The sequence below is a fragment of the Acipenser ruthenus genome, chromosome 33 (assembly GCF_902713425.1).
Source record: "Acipenser ruthenus chromosome 33, fAciRut3.2 maternal haplotype, whole genome shotgun sequence".
NCBI classification, from domain to species: domain Eukaryota; kingdom Metazoa; phylum Chordata; class Actinopteri; order Acipenseriformes; family Acipenseridae; genus Acipenser; species Acipenser ruthenus.
Window position 1 is genome coordinate 5,697,663 of NC_081221.1, and position 20,160 is coordinate 5,717,822.

The 20,160-nt window shown below is 38.6% G+C and overlaps 1 protein-coding gene across 1 annotated transcript in view; it reads left to right on the plus strand.

Annotated features, from left to right (window-relative positions):
* crhr1 (corticotropin releasing hormone receptor 1) overlaps positions 1-20,160 on the plus strand; it is a 185,227-nt gene that overhangs the window by 107,568 nt on the left and 57,499 nt on the right. Inside the window, exons 3-4 of the mRNA XM_059006700.1 lie at positions 6,445-6,564; positions 17,953-18,038. Coding sequence (XP_058862683.1) covers positions 6,445-6,564; positions 17,953-18,038 — 206 coding nt within the window. The remainder of the gene's footprint in view (positions 1-6,444; positions 6,565-17,952; positions 18,039-20,160) is intronic.

Consider the following 20,160-nt stretch of genomic DNA (forward strand, 5'->3'; position numbering starts at 1 on the left):
AGGGGGGCTCCTGAGTGGCGCACCAGTAAAGGCACTCCCCATGCACCAGCAACCCCTGTAGACTGGCCGGTCGCCTGCGGGCCTGCCTGTAAGTTGCCTGTAAGTTGTCCAGAGCTGCTTGGTCCTCCGACGCTGTAGTTCGGAGGTGACTCCATGGCGGGCCTGCAGAGTGAAAAGAAGAGGACGGTTGACGGCGGACGTGTGTGTCTTTTTTAGTCCCTCCCGAGTCAGCATGGGGCTGGCAGCAGTGAGCCGGGTTGAAATAAACAATAATTGGGCTTACCAAATTGGGCAGAAAATAAGAAAAATAATTGTTGATTCCAAATTTATAATAAAAAAAATAAAATAATTTTATCTTTCAGTAAAACACAGTTGTAACCGAGTAGTGAAATGGTGATGATACATAAAACCATTTTCTATTACTATATTGGTGCAAGTTTTACTAGAATTGAGTTGATTTCTAATAAAATACAAGCTATATCGGTTTGATATTTTTGTTAACTTGCTTACAAAAGTAGATGTCACACTGGCTCACTGCTTTCACTCATTTAGCCTGCGCTCTGGTAACAGGTGTAGGTGACGATTTGTGCACCTCTAAACAGACAGGCATCCTCACTACATAGCCAATGGGTAAAAGGTGATCACGTTGAACAGTCTTCACAATACCCATTCCTTTCTCAGGCTTGACCCTGTATACAGGCAGGTTAAGTAACTTATCCACTATTACATGGGGTACTGTTTTCCATCTGTCCTCCAATTTGTGCTTCCCTGTGATCCCCAGGTTGTGTGGAAGTGCTCGATCACCTATTTATAACGTCTGGTTATGCACATACTGGTCGTTTGTTGCTGAGAATTTTGGCAAGCAGCATTAGTGACTAACCGATAGGCGTCTTGTAACTCAGACCTCAGCTTGGCCATGTACTGCTGGTATGTGGCTTCTGGTTCACAGTCAGGTGACACACCAAAAAGATGTCCACTGGAAAATGAGCCTGTCTCCCAAATATTAAATAATATGGGGAGTACCTGGTAGCGTCATTCTTGGTGCAGTTATAGGCATTCACTAACTGACTGACATGCTGACTCCATCGCTGCTACTTGGACAGGTCTAGTTCATAACATGGTTAGTAGGGTCCGATTAAAACTCTCGGGTTGCAGGTCCCCTTGAGGGTGGTACGGAATAGTTATGGACTTCCGTATTCCCAGCATACTTAAGAGTTCCTTTATTAACCGACTTTCAAAATCGCAACCCTGATCAGAGTGAATTCTGGCAGAAAATCCATAATGGACAAAATATTTCTCTCACAGTACCTTGGCAACCGTAGTGGCTTTTTGATCTCTTGTGGGGAAGGTCTGCGCATTCCGGGTAAAATGATCTGTGATGACCAGGATGTTGGTTATTCCCTTAGAGTCAGGTTCTAGGTGCAAACAGTCGATGCATAACAGGTCTAAAGGTCCTCCACTGGTGTTATGGTTCAGCGAATCTGCACTTTGAGGTAATGTCTTGCATCTGATACATCTTACACAGTTTTTGATGTACTGGTCCACTTTTGAGGCCATCTTTTAAGGGGCTAACTCAACATGCATGACTTGTAATACCATCATCCGGTATTTGCTGGGCAGTACAAGCTGCTGGATTTCCATCCAGTTAGTTCTCTTAGTCACTCTGTACAACAGGCTGTCCTTCAACACAAGTTTCTCCCACTCACGCAATAGCAGCTTGATGCCGGGATGTGTGTTCTTCACCAACTGCGGTGAACAACCACCTCTCACAGCACGTCCAACCTCGCCAATCACTGGGTCCACCTCCTGAGCCCTCTGCAGGTCTCTCTTGCTTAGTTGTTCTAGTGGGCCCAATTCCAGACGGGCTAGAAAGGCATAGCAGTCTGGTATAGGCTTCAGTGATACTCCTAATTGATCCACCACTCATGTGTTGACTTCAGGAGACTCAATTACTTCCACTTGTTGGCATACAGCTTTTAAACCAGAAGGTGGGATTTCCTTCCACTCACTAGTCAGGTTATTGGAACGCATAAATAAGGGGGTTGTTACCAGTTCTTACTGTGAACTTGGCTCCGTACAGATAAACATGAAATATATCCACAACGGCCCATTTAAGTGCCACAAACTCAAGGTGTATTGGGTATCGGCATTCTGACACTTCTGGCGAGCAAAAGCCATGGGCCGAAGTCCTTCTGGGTGTTCCTGATTTAATACAGCCCCTAATCCATTCAAACTGGCATCTACATGCAAGAAGTATGGCTTAGTACTATCAGCAAAATCCAACACAGGTGCATTGATGAGGCAGCGAATGATCTTCTGAAAGGCTTTGGTGCATGATCATCCCAATGATCACCAAAAGGCTCAGACTCTTAATTTAGAACTTTCCATTTTCTTTGGATAACCTTTGACAAGTTCTGTTACCACTAGAACCGCCGCGGTTATACTCATACCTAAAACATATTGATGTTTAAACAACATCAATATTAATGAAAGACAAACTATAATTTACAACACAACAGTTTTATTCAAGCACGTCATATCAAACATCTGCACAGCCGAAACACAGTATTTAAATGAACAATTAAACATAAAAGGGTTTATTTTCTAACTTCCCACATATAAAGCACTGCTTCAAAAAATGAAAAACTATAATAAAATAAACATTTCAAAAGAAACTAGTGTGCAAACAGGTGTAAACATATGTACATACAAAACTGTAAAAACTAAATTATTATTATTATTATTATTATTATTAATAATAATAATAATAATAATAATAATAATAATAATAATAATAATAATAATTTAGAATCTCTAATTATTTGTAATTTTCTCCCAGTTTGGAATGCCCAATTATTATTTTTTTTCCTGTTTTTCACTTTTTCTCAACAGTGAAACTTTCTGATAGTTTTTTTTCAGATGCCTTAACTATATGAAAGGCCATTTTGTGGTATTTAACAGAACCGTCAGATTTTCGAACTACCTAGAACAGCCACGTGGGTCACTTTGACCCATACATTTTTAAACTCCATTATGAAAATGAAAGACATTCTATCAGATACAATTGAAAAGTTTTATTCATTAACATCATATCTAACATTTGCATTGCAGAAACACCGTATTTAATTGGAAAATTAAACTTAATTTTCAAAATGAGCGCATATACAGCATGACTACAGACAGTGAAAAAATAAAATAAAATATACATTTCAAAATAAACAGGTATGTACATGTACCCGTGTATAGGTGTAAACGGGTATATGTACATACATAACTATAAAACCAAAATCATTGTTTATAATACTACATAAAAAGAAAATATAACACTACTTCTGATATGACGGCTGCATTGTACTCTGTGGAGGAGGAGCTGTGTTGTAAACACAGAAGCAGTTCCATTGAACACTATTGTGTAAACTGGTACATACAAACCTGTAAAACCGAAACGTTTTTTTTTCCTAAAAGTAATATTTAAAAAAGTATATATAACATACATTTCATATTAGGCATATAAATTGTATCCTACCTGTCATTTTCAGTTTGCTGTGTGCATCTGAGTGCAGCTTGCCGTATTCCAATCAAAATGACTACTTTCAAGATTAAATATTTCCTTCCGATATATTCCCAGTTGCATTTCTGGAACAAACGAAGGATTGTTGTCTCCCAGGTACATTTAAAAATAAGCAACTAGGCTTTCACTGAGTTGGCATCTTGACAAATCCACAATCATAGCAATCTCTGTCTCGTAGTCAGTCTACAAACAAAGGCTTGAAAGAAAAAAAAAACATGTGTGCTAGGAGGAGGAGGCATGTCTTGTCTGCTGCATTTACGAAAAAAAAAAATATATATCTTACGTTATATTAAAAAAAGACGTGTATTGTAATGCATGGGTAACATTGACCCACATGGCGGTTCTAGGTATAACTGTTTATAACTTTATCATTTTTGCGATTCTGGCTATCAAACGCCGTCAGGATATTAATTCATATATTTTTAGGAAAAGTCAAAAACGGACATACACATACGATTTACAATGGAAGAGTAATTAACATTTTAAATGCAAAATGGGTCAAACTGACCCGCATGGTGGTTCTAGTGTTAATTTGATATAGAGATATTGCTTCTAGGCCTTAAAATATAGCAGTTACAAAGGAAAACAGTCCAAGTAATACAACTGAGGCAAAATCAGAGTTTTAAAACCATTGCATACTCTCATATATGCTCTAGTTCAAAAGCAATAAACTCAACCTAATTTGCTTAATACTACAGAAAGAAATATATCTTGAAAGACTAAGAGTTTAGCATAACAATGAATGTTACAAAATAAGTAATTTTCATTATTTTCAGATAACAAAAGGATTGTTTACTAATACGTTTAGAAAAATAGCAAAGATATTTCACATAGAACACCTCACACCAAAAACCCTTTAAACACCTATACTTAGCACTATAAAAGTTGTTTGTCTAAATAATATCATCAATGTAGTTAAAATCGCAAAGTACAGTAATACTAAGAGGTCAATTGTATTTTGAATAACCCTACTAATGTAAAAGACTGGTATTGAAGCTGCTGTTTCATAAATTGTTTCATCATCTGTCCCTAAATTTCCTGCACTTCGATTACATATTGGTGAATCGATGCATCAAATTGTAATTCAGTTTGAAGTCTCCTGTTGCCAGTTAGCATTAAAATCTTGAGAGTGCGTTTCATTTAGTGCGAGTACGGTAGATTAGCGTGTTGCTAGGATACACACATTAGGCCTCTACATTTGCGCTGGACAAGCCAAATCAGAAATAGGCCTATTGTATTCACATTTTCTTGATTTAAAAATTGAGGCAATACATTTTTTTGTTTGTTTGTTTTAAATCTATTAAATCTACCGATTTACCTTCATTTGTTTCAAAGCATGTTGTGTTTGGATGGCAATATTATATAAAAAGAAGTTGAATTTAGTACGATTGTTAAATTAGTCAGGATTTGTGAGATTAATTCAAATGGTTTGCTTTGCTTTTGGACATAAAATGTTAACAGTAATGAACAACCATAGTTCAGATAGAAATTACATCTGTTAAAATATAGTATTTTTTATTATTCTTACAATGTTAAAGTGACATCCAATTCAGACGCACGCATATTGTATTTCTTATTGTAAGTCCTTTGTATTTCTATTTTTTTATAATCAGAAGTGTTCTAATTTGAATATAAGGTATGCCTTTTGTTTAACTATTATGCAAAATGGTGTTTTTAGTTATTGGACCTTCTGTTAAAAAAAAAAACTAATGCTTGTTCTTTATTTTTAAAATTAAAGCGTCAATGCATCGATTATCGTTGATAAATGTCTATCTAATATGAAATTTGGGTGCCTCAAGCAGAGTACAGTCTTTTGAACAGGGATTTGATGACAATGACTCGAGTCACCTAAAATTGCGACTTGAGTCTGACTCGAGTCATTACAACTCTGCCATGATCACCCCATTTATACAACTGTGGTTAGAACCTTAATTCATTATTTAATTACTTCTTCAATGCCTGGCTCCAGCCACATTCCCACATGTTTTTGCAGGGAGGATTTTTACTCCCTGCCACCCACTATTCCCCACACACACCCGTGCCTCGACCCTGACACACTGCCACAACTTGTCAAGAAGAATTATTTGTAAACTGTTTACGCAATCTAACATTACTCTTAAGGATTAGCATTTTGACAAGTCATTCTGCAATGGTGGCTGCCAAGACAAGTAGCACATTTAAATGTTCTTGGCATGTACATTTTCTCCAGTACTAAAATGATCATTCAGTCCCCTTGCCAGGGAATACCAATTGTACACTATGTCAGACTAAAAAGCCATTCTAAGACAATAACCTCTATGGACCCAGTTTTGAACCCCATTGTATTGCACTGCTATGACAGCTGTACAATGATTAAAAGTGGCAAGGGTCTGTAGTGCATTCAAGCTAAAACTACCCAACCAATACTGACAGGTACTCTTCAAAGGACCGTACCCGGTGCGATGGTGTTTGCAATCAACAATGAGGTTTACATTAAGAGCATGCAAAACAACTGAATATTGTACTCCACTTTAGAGCTATCTAAACATGAATTATCATTCACAATGGGGAGAAATACTGGCTCAGATGATAAACTGTGAACACATTTCATTAGCTGTGATATTTTACACATGCTTTTTTCAAATGGTTCAACAGCAATAATAAACACTTATGTTTGTACATTGTGTACTATATATATGAGGACAGCAAAAGCAACTGGAGTACTTGACCTACAGTCCCTTCCCATAATCATTCTTGTTATCCTCAAATATGCAATAAAGTAAATGTCTTGTTCATTAGGCATTAGCATGCATGTTTGTCAATCTGACTCTATATTAGGTGACATTATCAAAATCTGCATTAAATAAACCATGTCTTTGTTTTCTTTTTTTCAGGTCTAGCATGCAATTCGTCAATAGATTTGATAGGGACCTGTTGGCCAAGAAGCAGTTCTGGCAAAGTTGTCTCCCGGGCCTGCCCTGAATACTTCTATGGAGTCAGATACAACACTACAAGTAAGAGAATCTTTGTTTTGCTGATCTACACATAACCAAAATACAACATCTGCAGCATGTCTTCCATTGCCATGAAAATTCCAGAAATGCCCCTTTTAGCTGGGCTGCAAGGGAATATGACCTCCAGACTGTAAAAATCTCTATAGCCTGTAGAATTAGCCTGCAAAATATGTGTTGACTCAGACAAAAACGTGTATGCTGAACCTGTTTGATATGTTTATTGCTTTTAATGCCTTGCTTTAATCTTGTTTTTTTATTGCTGTGTAAATGCACCTTGTCTATAACAGATTCCTCATCAATTCAATTTGTATTCTATTATGTGATGCCAATTCAAGTAGAATATTGTTTTATGACTAGTTATCCACCAAGAAAATAAAGCCCACTGGAATCAATGGTAAACAATAGCACTTAGCATCTTTTAAATGGTACGGTGACAGTGCGGCCGATAATACATTTTTCACGTAATATATATATATATATATGTATTTTGGAAAAAAATAAATAAAAATACTGCCCTGAGCCTCCAGGTGGCGTTATCCCACTTCTGAGCACCAAATGTGGCAGGATTGGCAGAAGGTGAGGCTCAGAGACAGTTTGAAATTTCAAAAATAAAGTTTTTATTTAAACAAAATACACCAAATAAACAGGCACGAGGGCCAAACAAAAATGTTTCAAAACACAAAATAGACACAAAACAAAACTTACAAAATAAAGGTTTCCAGGCTGGGCGATGCCTTCACTGGATGAGAAAATCCGAAAAACCATCAACCACCAACCACCAACTTGCTTCCTCAGCTCCCTCCTCCTGAGGCCTCCTTTTATGTCAGGTGGCTGGGTGCTGATTGATCGTTAATTACTCTAATTAACAAATCAACCCCTGCCACCTGAACACAATAAACCCAGGCAGGTAGGGGAATTTAACCCCATAACTGCCAATTTCTAAAGGGCAGAGCTCTGCTCTGCCACAGTTTGATATTGCAATTGTGTTATTATATATTTCAGTGTTTTGCAAGACTTCGAAGTTTGTGCACGAAATCGCTATCAAATGTTCATATCGTTGTCCACCCCTACTTTTTAGTGTAATTGTAATTCTAATTGCAATTACTGCAGCATAATTGTAATTGCAATTGAACAAAATATCATTGTAATTTCAGCAAACAAGTATGCTGTTATTTTAATTATAGTTGAACCCAGGTCTGGTACACATATTAACTAAAAGTCAAATTCCACATCAATATTTTATTTTGGCTATTCTTCACTCACTGCTATAGCTGCGAGCCTGCTGATCACTCAGATCTGAGCGTAATTTGTAAACCAGGATTCGAGATTGAACTTCTTTTAGTCAGCACATTTATCAGGGGAAACCGTTTTAGCTCCCTGCACTTGCAGTTTTCAAACAACAGAATTTATCAGGCTCCCTGATAAATCAATTACAGCACACCAAAGTCACAACAGCTAGACATGCCCTTCTGATCAAAAGATAAACAAGATATGCTGAGCAGTGTGTATGCTATCTACTCCTACCAAACAAGTAAGCAATTGCTGCCACAGCTGTCTTGTAGAACGATCGCTAATGCTATTGTGAAAAAATCCAGCACAGGGTCATCGAATTCATAAGGGCAGAACTCCTTTTTCATTGAATTTATAATGCGTTTTTTGCTGATGAAGCAAAACTGGCTGTAACTAGATTGGTATGTGCAGCAGCATGTGCTGCAGCTTGACCTTCTCTTGGGAATAGTTGTCAAGATGCTAATGAATTCCATATTGCTAAATGAAATTGGAGTTTTGTATAAATGAAGGGTGGGGGAGGGTTATTACAAATTATTCTACTTAAACCTTGCGTAATATAGGACAAGGATATTTTGCCATACTAAAGCACGTTGAAGAATGGCGCTCACTTGTGAACTTGTGAATTATTATTATTATTATTATTATTATTATTATTATTATTATTATTATTATTATTATTATCAGCAGTGTGGAGTAGTGGTTAGGGCTCTGGACTCTTGACCGGAGGGTCGTGGGTTCAATCCCAGGTGGGGGACACTGCTGCTGTATCCTTGAGCAAGGTACTTTACCTAGATTGCTCCAGTAAAAACCCAACTGTATAAATGGGTAACTTATGTAAAAACAATGTGATATCTTGTAACAATTGTAAGTCAACCTGGATAAGGGCGTCTGCTAAGAAATTAATAATAATAATAATCATTTCTTAGCAGACGCCCTTACCCAGGGCAACTTACAGTTGTATACAAAAAATACATATCAAGAATACAGTCCAATTAAGAGCAAGACACAAAATACAATGACTTCATTCCTAATAAGAGCAAATACAAAACACAGTACGATTTGATATCGTGCAGGATTAAATACAGTACAGTAGGGAGCAAATAAGTGCAAGTTAAAGTGCATTAAAGGCAGAGTGCTATATTGTCCAGAAGGGGAGAGTTAAGTTTTACAGGTATTGTCTTAAGAGGTGTGTCTTGAGGAGGCGCCGGAAGGTGGTCAGGGCCTGGGCAGTCCTGACATCCGTAGGAAGGTTGTTCCACCACTACGGGGCGAGGGTGGAGAAGGAGTGGGCTCTGGAGGCAGGGGAGTGTAGCGGAGGTACAGCCAGTCTTCTAGTGCAGACGGAGCAGAGAGGTCGGGGGGAGATATAGGGAGAGATGAGGGTCTGGAGGTAACTGGGTGCAGTCTGGTCAAGGCATTGGTAGGCTAGTACAAGAGTCTTGAACTGGATGCTGTGATCGGGAGCCAGTGGAGTTAGCAGAGCAGTGGAGTAGTGTGGGAGAAGCGAGGCAGAAAGGACACCAGGCGAGCAGCAGAGTTCTGGATGAGCTGGAGCGGACGTTAGGCAGACGCAGGGAGGCCGGCCAGGAGGGAGTTGCAGTAGTCTAGGCAGGAGAGTACCAGGGCCTGGATGAGGAGTTGCGTGGAGTAGTTGGTGAGGAAGGCTCGGATTCTTCATATGTTGCTCAGGAAGAATCGACAGGTGCGTGCTAGAGTGGAGATGTGCTGGGAGTAGGAGAGGCAGGGGTTCAGGGTATATGTATAAAGATATCCAGTAGAAAAATACCCTAGACACCCCAGCAGGACCAATAGAAGACCACAGCATGCAGATATTGCACACTGCTAATGATATGGTGCCATCGTGGATTACCTGTGTGATTTGGCTCTTAACAAAGTGATGTCAAAATATACAGTGGTACCATTCCACTTATGGCTCATAGTTTGCTGAATCTAAAACATATGTAATGATGAATTATCTTGGTCTATTTCTGGCAATTTATTTAATTTCCCTTCCCAAAAACTATATAAAAGACACATGTGATTCACATGTGGAATTAGGACACATTGAAGCACACATATGGTTCATCTTATCAGTGTGTCATCCATGTGTAAAACACTTGCTCAATAAAGAGAATATGTACAAAAATAGTTTAGTTTTTTAAATTAGTACAGACTATATGCGACACTACACCATTAAATATACAGTGTGCTAATATACTTGCGCTCCAACCTGCATTCATAAATCCTGTTTTGAGTACCATGACAGGAGCGGTGCATAAAATAAATAAATTACAATATAAATGTGCTCCTTTGTTCATGGTAATCAATTGATTTGAGAACGCGGTCTATTTGAGCGCTGTTGGACTGAGAGGGTGTCTGGCTACTGATGTGTTCAAGTTCATCATCATCTATTACTCTCAACACAAACTCCTAGTTATTGATATAACAGTGCTCCCCGGCTACTTTACCTTTGCTTCTGGCTACAATAAATTTTATTAAAAACCCCATTAACTGAGCAAGGAGTTAATTAGGATGCTGCAACTTCTTGGCAACGATGAAGGGTAATAATGAAATATTTATATGGAAGTTGTTTCACCTTTAACCCTTTCATGCATGAAATACTGAAAATAGCTGAAAAATGTTTGACACATAATAAATATATTTTTCATTGAACATTAAAAAAAAAATCCTCCTGCTTTTTATATGGAAATAAATGGCATCCTTTTAATGAGGTTATTATGCATTTGCGTCTTCCATCTGTCCCCATATAAAGACTAGAAGAGAGTTGTTTTTGTATCTGTCCCCATCTGAGGTCGCCATGCACGATAGAGTCAATGAAACTACAGTATCATAGGGTACTGTATATTGGCAGAAATGAACTTCTCTATTGCGCCTTTTTTTCCATATGTATGAAATCCTATGTAGGTCCACTTGTACAATTATGCTTGCCATAGGATCAGCCATAGACTTTATTCAATTCCAGCTCAGGTTACAAGGGAAATGAGTTTAGTGATCTCAACATAGCTCATAGCCCATAGCATAGATTAATTCGTGCAAGCTCAGTACCCTTGGCATTTCAATATAAGCTTAACCCTTTGCAGTCCATTTATTAAGTGCGCGTCAGGTCCAATTTATTTTCACACGCGCAGTTAATTTTAGACGCGCTGTTTAAAAGTATCTTTTTTTCACAGTCAAACGGGTTTAAAAGGCCCTGCATATCAACAAAGCATTCACTAGGCATCTCCAGCCCCGCCCACCCTTTCGTTCGCTATCGCTTTCACATATGCTAAGAAATAAATAATAATAATAATAATAGTCATACATCCCGATCAATCATTTCCTGATCACTCATTTTATCACCAAACTCCTCAATAATGCGATCCAAGTCATTATTTTATTACTATAACATCTCAAAAAAAGCTCTGCAAATGTCCGTGATAGTCTCTATGCGCTGATACAGTAACATTCAGCTTCCTTATGACTGCCAATATGGGATGCCAATGGCAAGTATGACTAATCATGAGATACGCCATTTTATTTTATTTTATTTTTTTTAATCGGCTTGTCTCGGCTCCTGTCGCTCCCACTCGGCCATTGAATGGTTTTCTCGGCTTTTTTCCGGAGAAAAAACGACTACAAACCCGTTTTTTGCGTTTTTTTGATGATGTCGGACAGGGTCCGACAATGGACCGGATAGGAATAATTGCAATGTCGGACCAGGTCCGACAATGGACCACAAAGGGTTAAGAAAACCAAGGACTGAATGGCAGGCAGGCAAGAGGTGTTCAGATCAGGAATGGGGTGCTCTCGCAGAGCTACAGTATAAGAAGGTTCACCACAGATGTTGAATGGCAGTGTAGAAATGCCTACATACTGTACATGCTTTTATGAGCTACCAAGTTTGGGTTTATGAAAGATGGTGGAGGGGGTTGTCCCAGTTTTACGTTAGTTTAACGTAAAATCTTTATCGGGCTGAAACTTTCTTTTTATAACTTGTTGGTAGAGATCACATTTTGAGAAGGGCTCTCGTTAACTCTCTCACACTCTCTTTATAGACATTCCACAGCAGGGACATTAATAAAAAAACAAGTTACTCACTGGAGATCTTCCAAGGGCATTATGTTAGAGGCAAAGGGGCACCAGCTGAGCAGTTTATTTTTATCAGGGGACATGCATTTAGCATTCAGTACATTGCATCCTTTGCATTGTGTGCAGGGTTAAAGAAAATACCACCCAAAACTTTATTTAGGCTTTTCAGGGTCAGTATATTGTGGCACCAACTGTACTCCCTTGTTAATCCTTTCTTAATCGCTGACAAATATCTGCTATTGGATTACTTAAATAATTTAGAGCTATGGGATTTTGGATTGTATAATATACATGGCAAATATAATTTATAAACAAAATGAAGGACATTCAAAAAAGGAATGACTGCAGCCCAGTCTCATTATCAGTTTAGTATCATCAAATTAAAATACTAATAACCTCACTACAGTTTAAAAACAGTCACTTCACGGAAATGTTATTAAAGCTTAAAACAACTGCTGCTTTGTAACAAATAGGCAAGAGATAATGCTACCCAATATTTTAATAATTAGCCTTTGAATTATAATCTTTTACACCCGCAGGACAAAAGACTGGGAGATATAACACAACACATTCGTTTTTAATTATTTACTAATGTGGTACGGCAGATCCAGTTTATCTTTAATATTTGAATAGAAAAAGAGTAAAGGAATAAATGGCCCATTTAATACATCCTATCAGTTCAGAGCCATGGGAATTGATTATAGCAGCTAGCTAAGGACACTGGGTCAACCTTCATCACATGGAGAAATGTGGAACTAGAGAAAGATTTGATATATCCACTCAGTCTTTGTCAGATTCAATCACTAGACAAGCATGATTTAAAATTCAAAGATTTATTTCAGATAGCAGCTTCTTGGGTGGCAGCCCATACATGCCATGTAGTAGAGGTTTTTTTTATATATTGTTGTTATTAAAGAGAGTGTAGACCACCAACCTTCAGGGGCTTTAAGAATCATAAATATTCCTGGATTCTACAGCAGGAATGCAGGGACATTACATTATAAAAAACTAAGGTGAGTAGATAAATGTTTCTGTGGTGGTGGTGGTTTTATATATAGTACATTAGAAAAAGGTTGGTCCTTCCCTACAGACTTACAGCTGTGGTCAAGAGTTTTGCATCAACTAGAATTGTAGGATTGAGACATATAATTACAAAAAAAAAAAAAAAAAATCATAATCAAAGAAACTACAAAATGATATCACAAAAGTCTACCGGAAGCCATAATAGTATTACAATATTTCATGTTACATAAAATGTCACATTTTAAATTTGTTGTCAGTTTTTCATTAAGTATATTGAAAACTAGAAAGTGGTATGTTATTCAATATGTTAACATAACATTATTCAGCAGGATTCATTTGACTTTATGAAGCAAAATTAGTTAATTGTAGGGTGATGCAAAACGTTTGCCCATAGCTATAGATGTGAATACCATTCATTAATTAGGCCAAGTATAAAAGGATGCCAAGTATAAAAGGATGGCAAGGGGTACTAGTCGTAATAGTAATTTGCATTGCTCTGTGGGGCAATCAAATTATCAAGAGAGCTGTTGCACATAATCCAGTTATTTGGCAGCAGGTGATGTGGTTGGTTATAGTGATTGAAATTTAGATTTTATCAGATCACATTGATGACAGAATCTACTCCTAAATGTACCGCTCAAGCATTTTGGAAAGTAACCGAAAACACTAATTTCATACAGTATATCAAAAATGAAAGCCCCGAAAAAAACGATTTACATAATACTCGAAAATAGCTAAAAATAAGCACCTGAAAAATACAGTTAATAAAACTTGAAAAACAGAAGCCCTAATTATAATGAAGACAGTATGCTGCATAATTTACAATATTTGTGCATGGCTTAGAATTGATGTGTCCTTATAGACACACGTGACGCTGTGGTCCTTGGTTTTCAGACTAGACCGGCACTCACTATCATTCCTTTTTGAGACTGATAAATCTCTTCTTCCACCCACTGTATGGATGACCACTTGGCATGTCACATGATTCAGCTAATTTCCCTAACGCTGCAAGATGTACCTGTTTTATTTGCTTACAGCTCACAACATGTCCACCAGCCACCCGGCACACCCAAAAGGTACTGTCCCAATATGTGCTGAAAGATAGTGTACAGTATGTATGCATTTTAATTTGAGTTAAAAATATGGAAACCCCTGCAGTGTAGCAGTCAAACCAAATCCTAGTCGGTCTTTAATGCAATAAGGTGTGACCTAATCAAACGAAGTGCTTCTGCCGTTAGTGTGAAGTATGATAGTATGATTTACCTCATGCTATCATGACGTTATCACATAATTGCATGCAGGCATCATGCAAGACCACATAAATCACATTTCCCAGGACCATTAACATGGCCTTGAGATAACCCCCGGGTTTTATATGCAATCAGGATTGCCGTAAATCAAGATCACAAAAGGGACACAGCATGTCTTGGATCCACTCCAATTCTGTCTCTCGCCAGACACACTTGGACCTTCCAAGAATAGCAGTGCCAAATACCATGCTTCCGCTGGTCTGATTTAGCATCGGTCACAATGTTGTTCCTGCATTTACACCAGTTCTAAAATAACACTAGCTGTGTTAGGTGTAGAGACCTGGAGCAGTGGAGAACTAGGATTAGGGGCATATTTTAGTTTTTCTAATGACAACATACTTCAAAAGCTGACATCCCAGAGCAAATGCTTATAGAATGCATATTTATCTGCAGTGTGTATTTCAGTGCTCATGAATTATGAAGGGTTGCAAAGCTAAACATGATAGAGCTGTTGAAAAGAAGATAAGACCATGTTACTGGATACCAGGCCAGACAGAATGAGGCAGAAACCAAGGGGGGACCCAACAAGACATTGACACAACCAGTGGCATATTTTATATGTTTGGAATTCATCTTTGGCAAAGTTTATTTCATGTGATATTTGACAGTATTGTGGAAATTTTAATGTTTAGTCCCCTGTCACTTTATTGTAACTGAGAATTGTAGCAAAATGTATGGCTGCAAACTTATATAATTTTGGCTGTACTGGGTTTGAAACTGTTGCTCACTTACAGTACTCGTCTTATAGACATGAATTACAAATCAGTGTTATCCGAGAGAAAAAATATTGGTATATGATGTTGTAAAGATGAGAATTATATTATACAGTATATCCCCAATGTCACACAAGAGTACTGTACTCTTTTTTTGTAGTCTTTGTCATGTTGTTCTACAACCTGTATTTGAATAACTTGCAGGAGCATTCATTAAACAACTATACATCATTAAGTCCTTCTCAGTCATCTGATTTATGATTCTCATGCACAGAAAACAAAAGTTCTACTTACCATTTTTTAAAAGGTGAGTGAAATTCATGTCTTCACAAGTAATATTTTTAACTCAAGATCACTGGTATATTCATTAGCTTGCTCTATTTTTTTCATCCACACTGTCTTTTCCTAAAGCATCCAGTGCTGTATCCGAGTTATGATTGCTCAATTAACTGCAAGCTCCTGACAATCAGTGCAAACAAATAAAGGTGGTGTTGCATGACTCGCTGTTGATCTGACCTTTCGGCAACAAGCCCCCTTGGGGGACCCAAATACTGAACAGCAGAAAATAAATAAAGTTCAGAATTTCTGTGCAGATCATAATAAACAATGCAACACCACAGTCTAATCATAGATACATTTTGATTTGTATTGATCTATGTGTTCAAACATGGCATTCATGTGAGAATCCCTATTAATAATGCAACACAAAACCGCTGAGCAAATATCTAATGCGATCAATAGTAGAGTGGCATACCCTGTCTCATGTTAATGTAGTTCTTATTGACAATAAATTGAATGTGCTATGGGTTTTGATTGATGGTGATCCACAGTAAATGTCACCAACTTATCTTCAGCAGTGCCAACGTGACTGACAGCAATGGGGGACTAATAAAGATACAAGCATGCAAACAGGACAGGAAGAGTTTAGAGAGCACAAGCTGTATGTTTAATTGCATTAGTGTAATTTGCTTTACCCGTGCTGACAGCAGCCATTTTCTCACCTGTAGAGATTCAGCAGCATCATCAAATTGCATCAATACACTCAGGAGGGTAGGTGTACTCCAATAATTGTGAATAATGAGATTATTGATGCATACTGATGGGCAATAATTTGTTTTGTCTTTTATTTTTAGGTTGTACAATAATTTAGTATAGTATAGATTTGAAACTTAACAGTACATTTACACTTCCAGTGACCAAAGAGATAGAAGTAAAAGGACAAGGTTTCAACAAGAAGCCTTTCACAAATGTACTTGCTTATGTTATTAAAAAATAAAAATAATTTAAAAACAGCTTTAAACTTGAAATGGTACTTTTACTAAACCACCTCAGAGGGCATTCACATCTTGATGAATTATGAAAAACAATTTAAGAATGAGCATAAACATGTTTTATCAGTTCACCAAGAAAATTAATTTCATACATTTCCTTTTGAACTAATGATTAAATGAATGGGCATCATGAACTGTTATGATTAACGTGACTAGACCATGGTGACTACTGGTAGTATTTAAATTGCCTTAGAAAGTCTTCTGAGAGATAATTTTTCCCCATGGTTATGTGTGGTTGTCATTATTTCATATGCTCTATATGTTGATGAACCTTGGCCACAGGTCAAAAGAATGAACCTTATAAGTCCTGTGCCCAGCAACATTAAGGCTTTTTTTTTTTTTTTTTTTACAAAACGTAAGCTGTTTTTCGTAGAAGGTTTGAATGTCTCACAGCTAATAGAAACTGTCAGATTATGTCACTTCAGGCAACATACAGTATATGCAGGAATTAGGGCAGTTAATTTGTCATGGGGCAAGCATGTAGGGGGTGGGGGGTTATTAAAAGTGTTTGAAAGGTTTTTTTTTCATCCATTTATTTTGAACCATGAATAGAAAAATCATGTGACAGAAGTCTAGACGGACAAACAGAGTTGTGCATGTTTCATGCTCCTGAGGTGGTGTATAAAGCTGGGTCCACACCTGAGCGATCAGTTGCGCAACTTAGTTGCTTGCAACCAAGTCACTTATATGTGGACGTCCCTGCAACCAGTTGCGAGCAGTTGCGCAACCAGTTGCCTGAAATAGAGCAGTGCTCTACTTTCCAAGCAACCAGCTGAGCAACTTCTGTAGACGCAGGCGATCACGTGGCAATTCTCCAACTCTGATGGGTTCTTATAATGCTGACTGCACAGCTTGCACATTAAGAAGCTCTAAAAATAACAGTTGAAAAAATAATTACAGCCAACTCTTCCTCGTTAATTACTGGACACATTACGACCTGTGTCACCTCGGTTGTCAAAAAATAAATAAAATAAATACGATTCTAAACTTGTAGACACGGGTGAAAAAAAAACGTGTCAACTCGGTTGTCAAAACCAAAAAAAACTACTTCACCTTGTAGATAGAATAAAAATGTAAAAAAAAAAAAAAAAAAAACTGTCCCCTCAGTTATCATAAAAAATGAATCTTGTAGATGCGGGAACCTTGTGGCACAAGTAATTGCTCAGATGTGGACACTGCAATTTCTTGCAACTGATTTGCGCGATTTCGGGAACAACTGGGTTGCGCAACTGATCACTCAGGTGTGGACCCGGCTTTAAAAGAAAGTTTGAAATACACAGATAATGATAAAAACAAAATTCAAATGGTATATGAATTTACTCTTTAACAGTTCTCCATGGGTTTGGCAAAATGAGTGTGAATTATAAAAAATAATTGTCCCTCTATTGTTATCTTCACCCACTCCTTTTAACCACACAGTACAATGACATATTCACATGAATGGCAAGATATGTGTAGAATGTCAACAACCATCAATTAAGTGAAAAATTTCACAGTAATGGGAATGTTGTGTTGTTTGTTTTTGTATGAACCACCATTTCCATCTCTTTAACCAGCATGACCAACAGTGTTCTGTGTTGAATATTAAATAAGAATTGCTCTCTTTTCATGGATCATCTTTTCTCTTCATAGATAATGTGTACAGAGAGTGCCTGACCAATGGAACCTGGGCTGTAAAAGTCAACTATTCCCAGTGCCAGGAAATACTAAACGAAGAGGTACCGTACTTTACTATAAACATCTAAATACTTATCCAAACTTTCTTTAGGTCAATCGGTTTTAACTGCCATTGGGGCATATGTGAGTACCAGTTTATACCACACATTCATAGGGGAGTGGGGCCTAGCATATATTCAAAAGTACTATACATTATAGATTGCTTTATTCTTATTTAAACAGGACATAATTTGGAGAGAATACTGAAACTCGTATTGCCTTCATGAAGGAATCTGTGATCTATAGTAAGCAATCTGTGGGATACTATGTTCAATTTCAGTGCTTACATTACACAAAGGACATTGCAGCTTTGGAGAGATTGCAGCTTTGGAGAGAGTCCAGCAAAGAGAAACTAGACTAATCCCAAGGCTATGAATTATGAAGACATCTTAAGGGAACCCTGGATTAAGGTTTAGGGGAGACTTAATCAAAGGCTCTAAAAGGAAAAAACAAAGTTAATCCTAGTGACTATTTCAATTGCACAATAGAGACTAGGTTCAGCGAACACAGTTAGAAATTGAGTGGCGACAGACTCAGGGCAATGGTAGGAGATCATCTCGTAACAGTATTTTCTTAAAATGCACATTATCACAATGTGCATCATAATAAAAAGCATCAAAGTGTATTCAAATACAAATTTAATATAGCATTGTGGCAATGTGCCCCGCCCCTGCGTGCATTTGTGTGTTATATGTTGTATGTTGCGTGCGTGTGTTAATGTTGGTGTATAGATTGGTACACGGGATATAAACGGGTCTGTGTTTCACGTGTATTTAAAAAGTGTAGATTTGTATTTAGGCACGAGGAGAGCACAAATCACTTCACGTGCTGGTTAAATGTAATATGTGAGCACGGGGTTGCACAGAATTAATTCACGTGCTGGGATTCAAGTGAATAATTAATTAGTAATTGAATCCCAGCACAACAGTATATATAGACACATTTTCTTTCACTCGTGTTTGGGTGTTCGAGAGTGGAGAACGGGAGAGAGAGAGAAGGAGAAAGAAAAGCGAAATAAAAACGTAAAGTGTTTGTACTCACCATGTTTGTTTGTCTCTCCATGCACCGTTTGTTAAGTGTTTAGTACGTTTTGTTTGTCTATTTATTTTGGCGCAAGTGCCGTGTCCCGTGTTTTGTGTTAAAACCTTTTATTTTCTGTTCTGTTCTGTTTAATTATTAAATGCTGAGCGCAATCACGCGCTCAGCTTTACCAAAACCCCATCTCTCTGTTTATTTATTTCCTGCTTCTGGTCTGACACCACCCACTCCGGCCGTCTTTGTGACACGTGGTGTTCTGAGTGGGATCTACAGCGCCTCCAGGACTCAGGCCAGAGCAGGAACCGCATTTTTGGATTAAAAAAAAAAAAAAGAGGGAAAAAAAAATGGCAGAAGACGCCATCAAAGTGCGGGACTGGATGCTGGAAAATGCTGGGCTGGAGGCCCAGTCTATACCAGTAGTCGTCCGGTTCCTGCTGTTTATGGATAGCGAACGATGGGAGGCTTACGAGAGGGAACAGACCATAAGCACCTGGGAGGAAGGTGTGGGGTTATTCCTCAGCTACCTGGAGGCAACTATAAATGGAACAGCAGCCCAGGTAGCAGGTCCACCAGCAGAGGAAGAATGCCTGCTGTCGCCGTCTCCACCAGCAGAGGAAGAATGCCTGCTGGTTTTGCGTCCACAGCCCGAGCGGGAGGAGCCAGAGCATCCACAGCCCGAGTGGGAGGAGCCAGAGCGCCCACAGCCCAAGCGGGAGGAGCCTGAGCGTCCACAGCCCAAGCTGGAGGAGCGCGAGCATCCACAGCCCAAGCGGGAGGAGCCCGAACGTCCTACGCCTGAGTGGGAGGAGCCCGAACGTCCTACGCCTGAGTGGGAGGAGCCCGAACGTCCTACGCCTGAGTGGGAGGAGCCCGAACGTCCTACGCCTGAGTGGGAGGAGCCCGAACGTCCTACGCCTGAGTGGGAGGAGCCCGAACGTCCTACGCCTGAGTGGGAGGAGCCCGAACGTCCTACGCCTGAGTGGGAGGAGCCCGAACGTCCTACGCCTGAGTGGGGGGAGCCCGAACATCCACAGCCCAAGAGGGGGGAGTCGGTGCGTCCACAGCCCAAAAGGGAGGAGTCGGTGC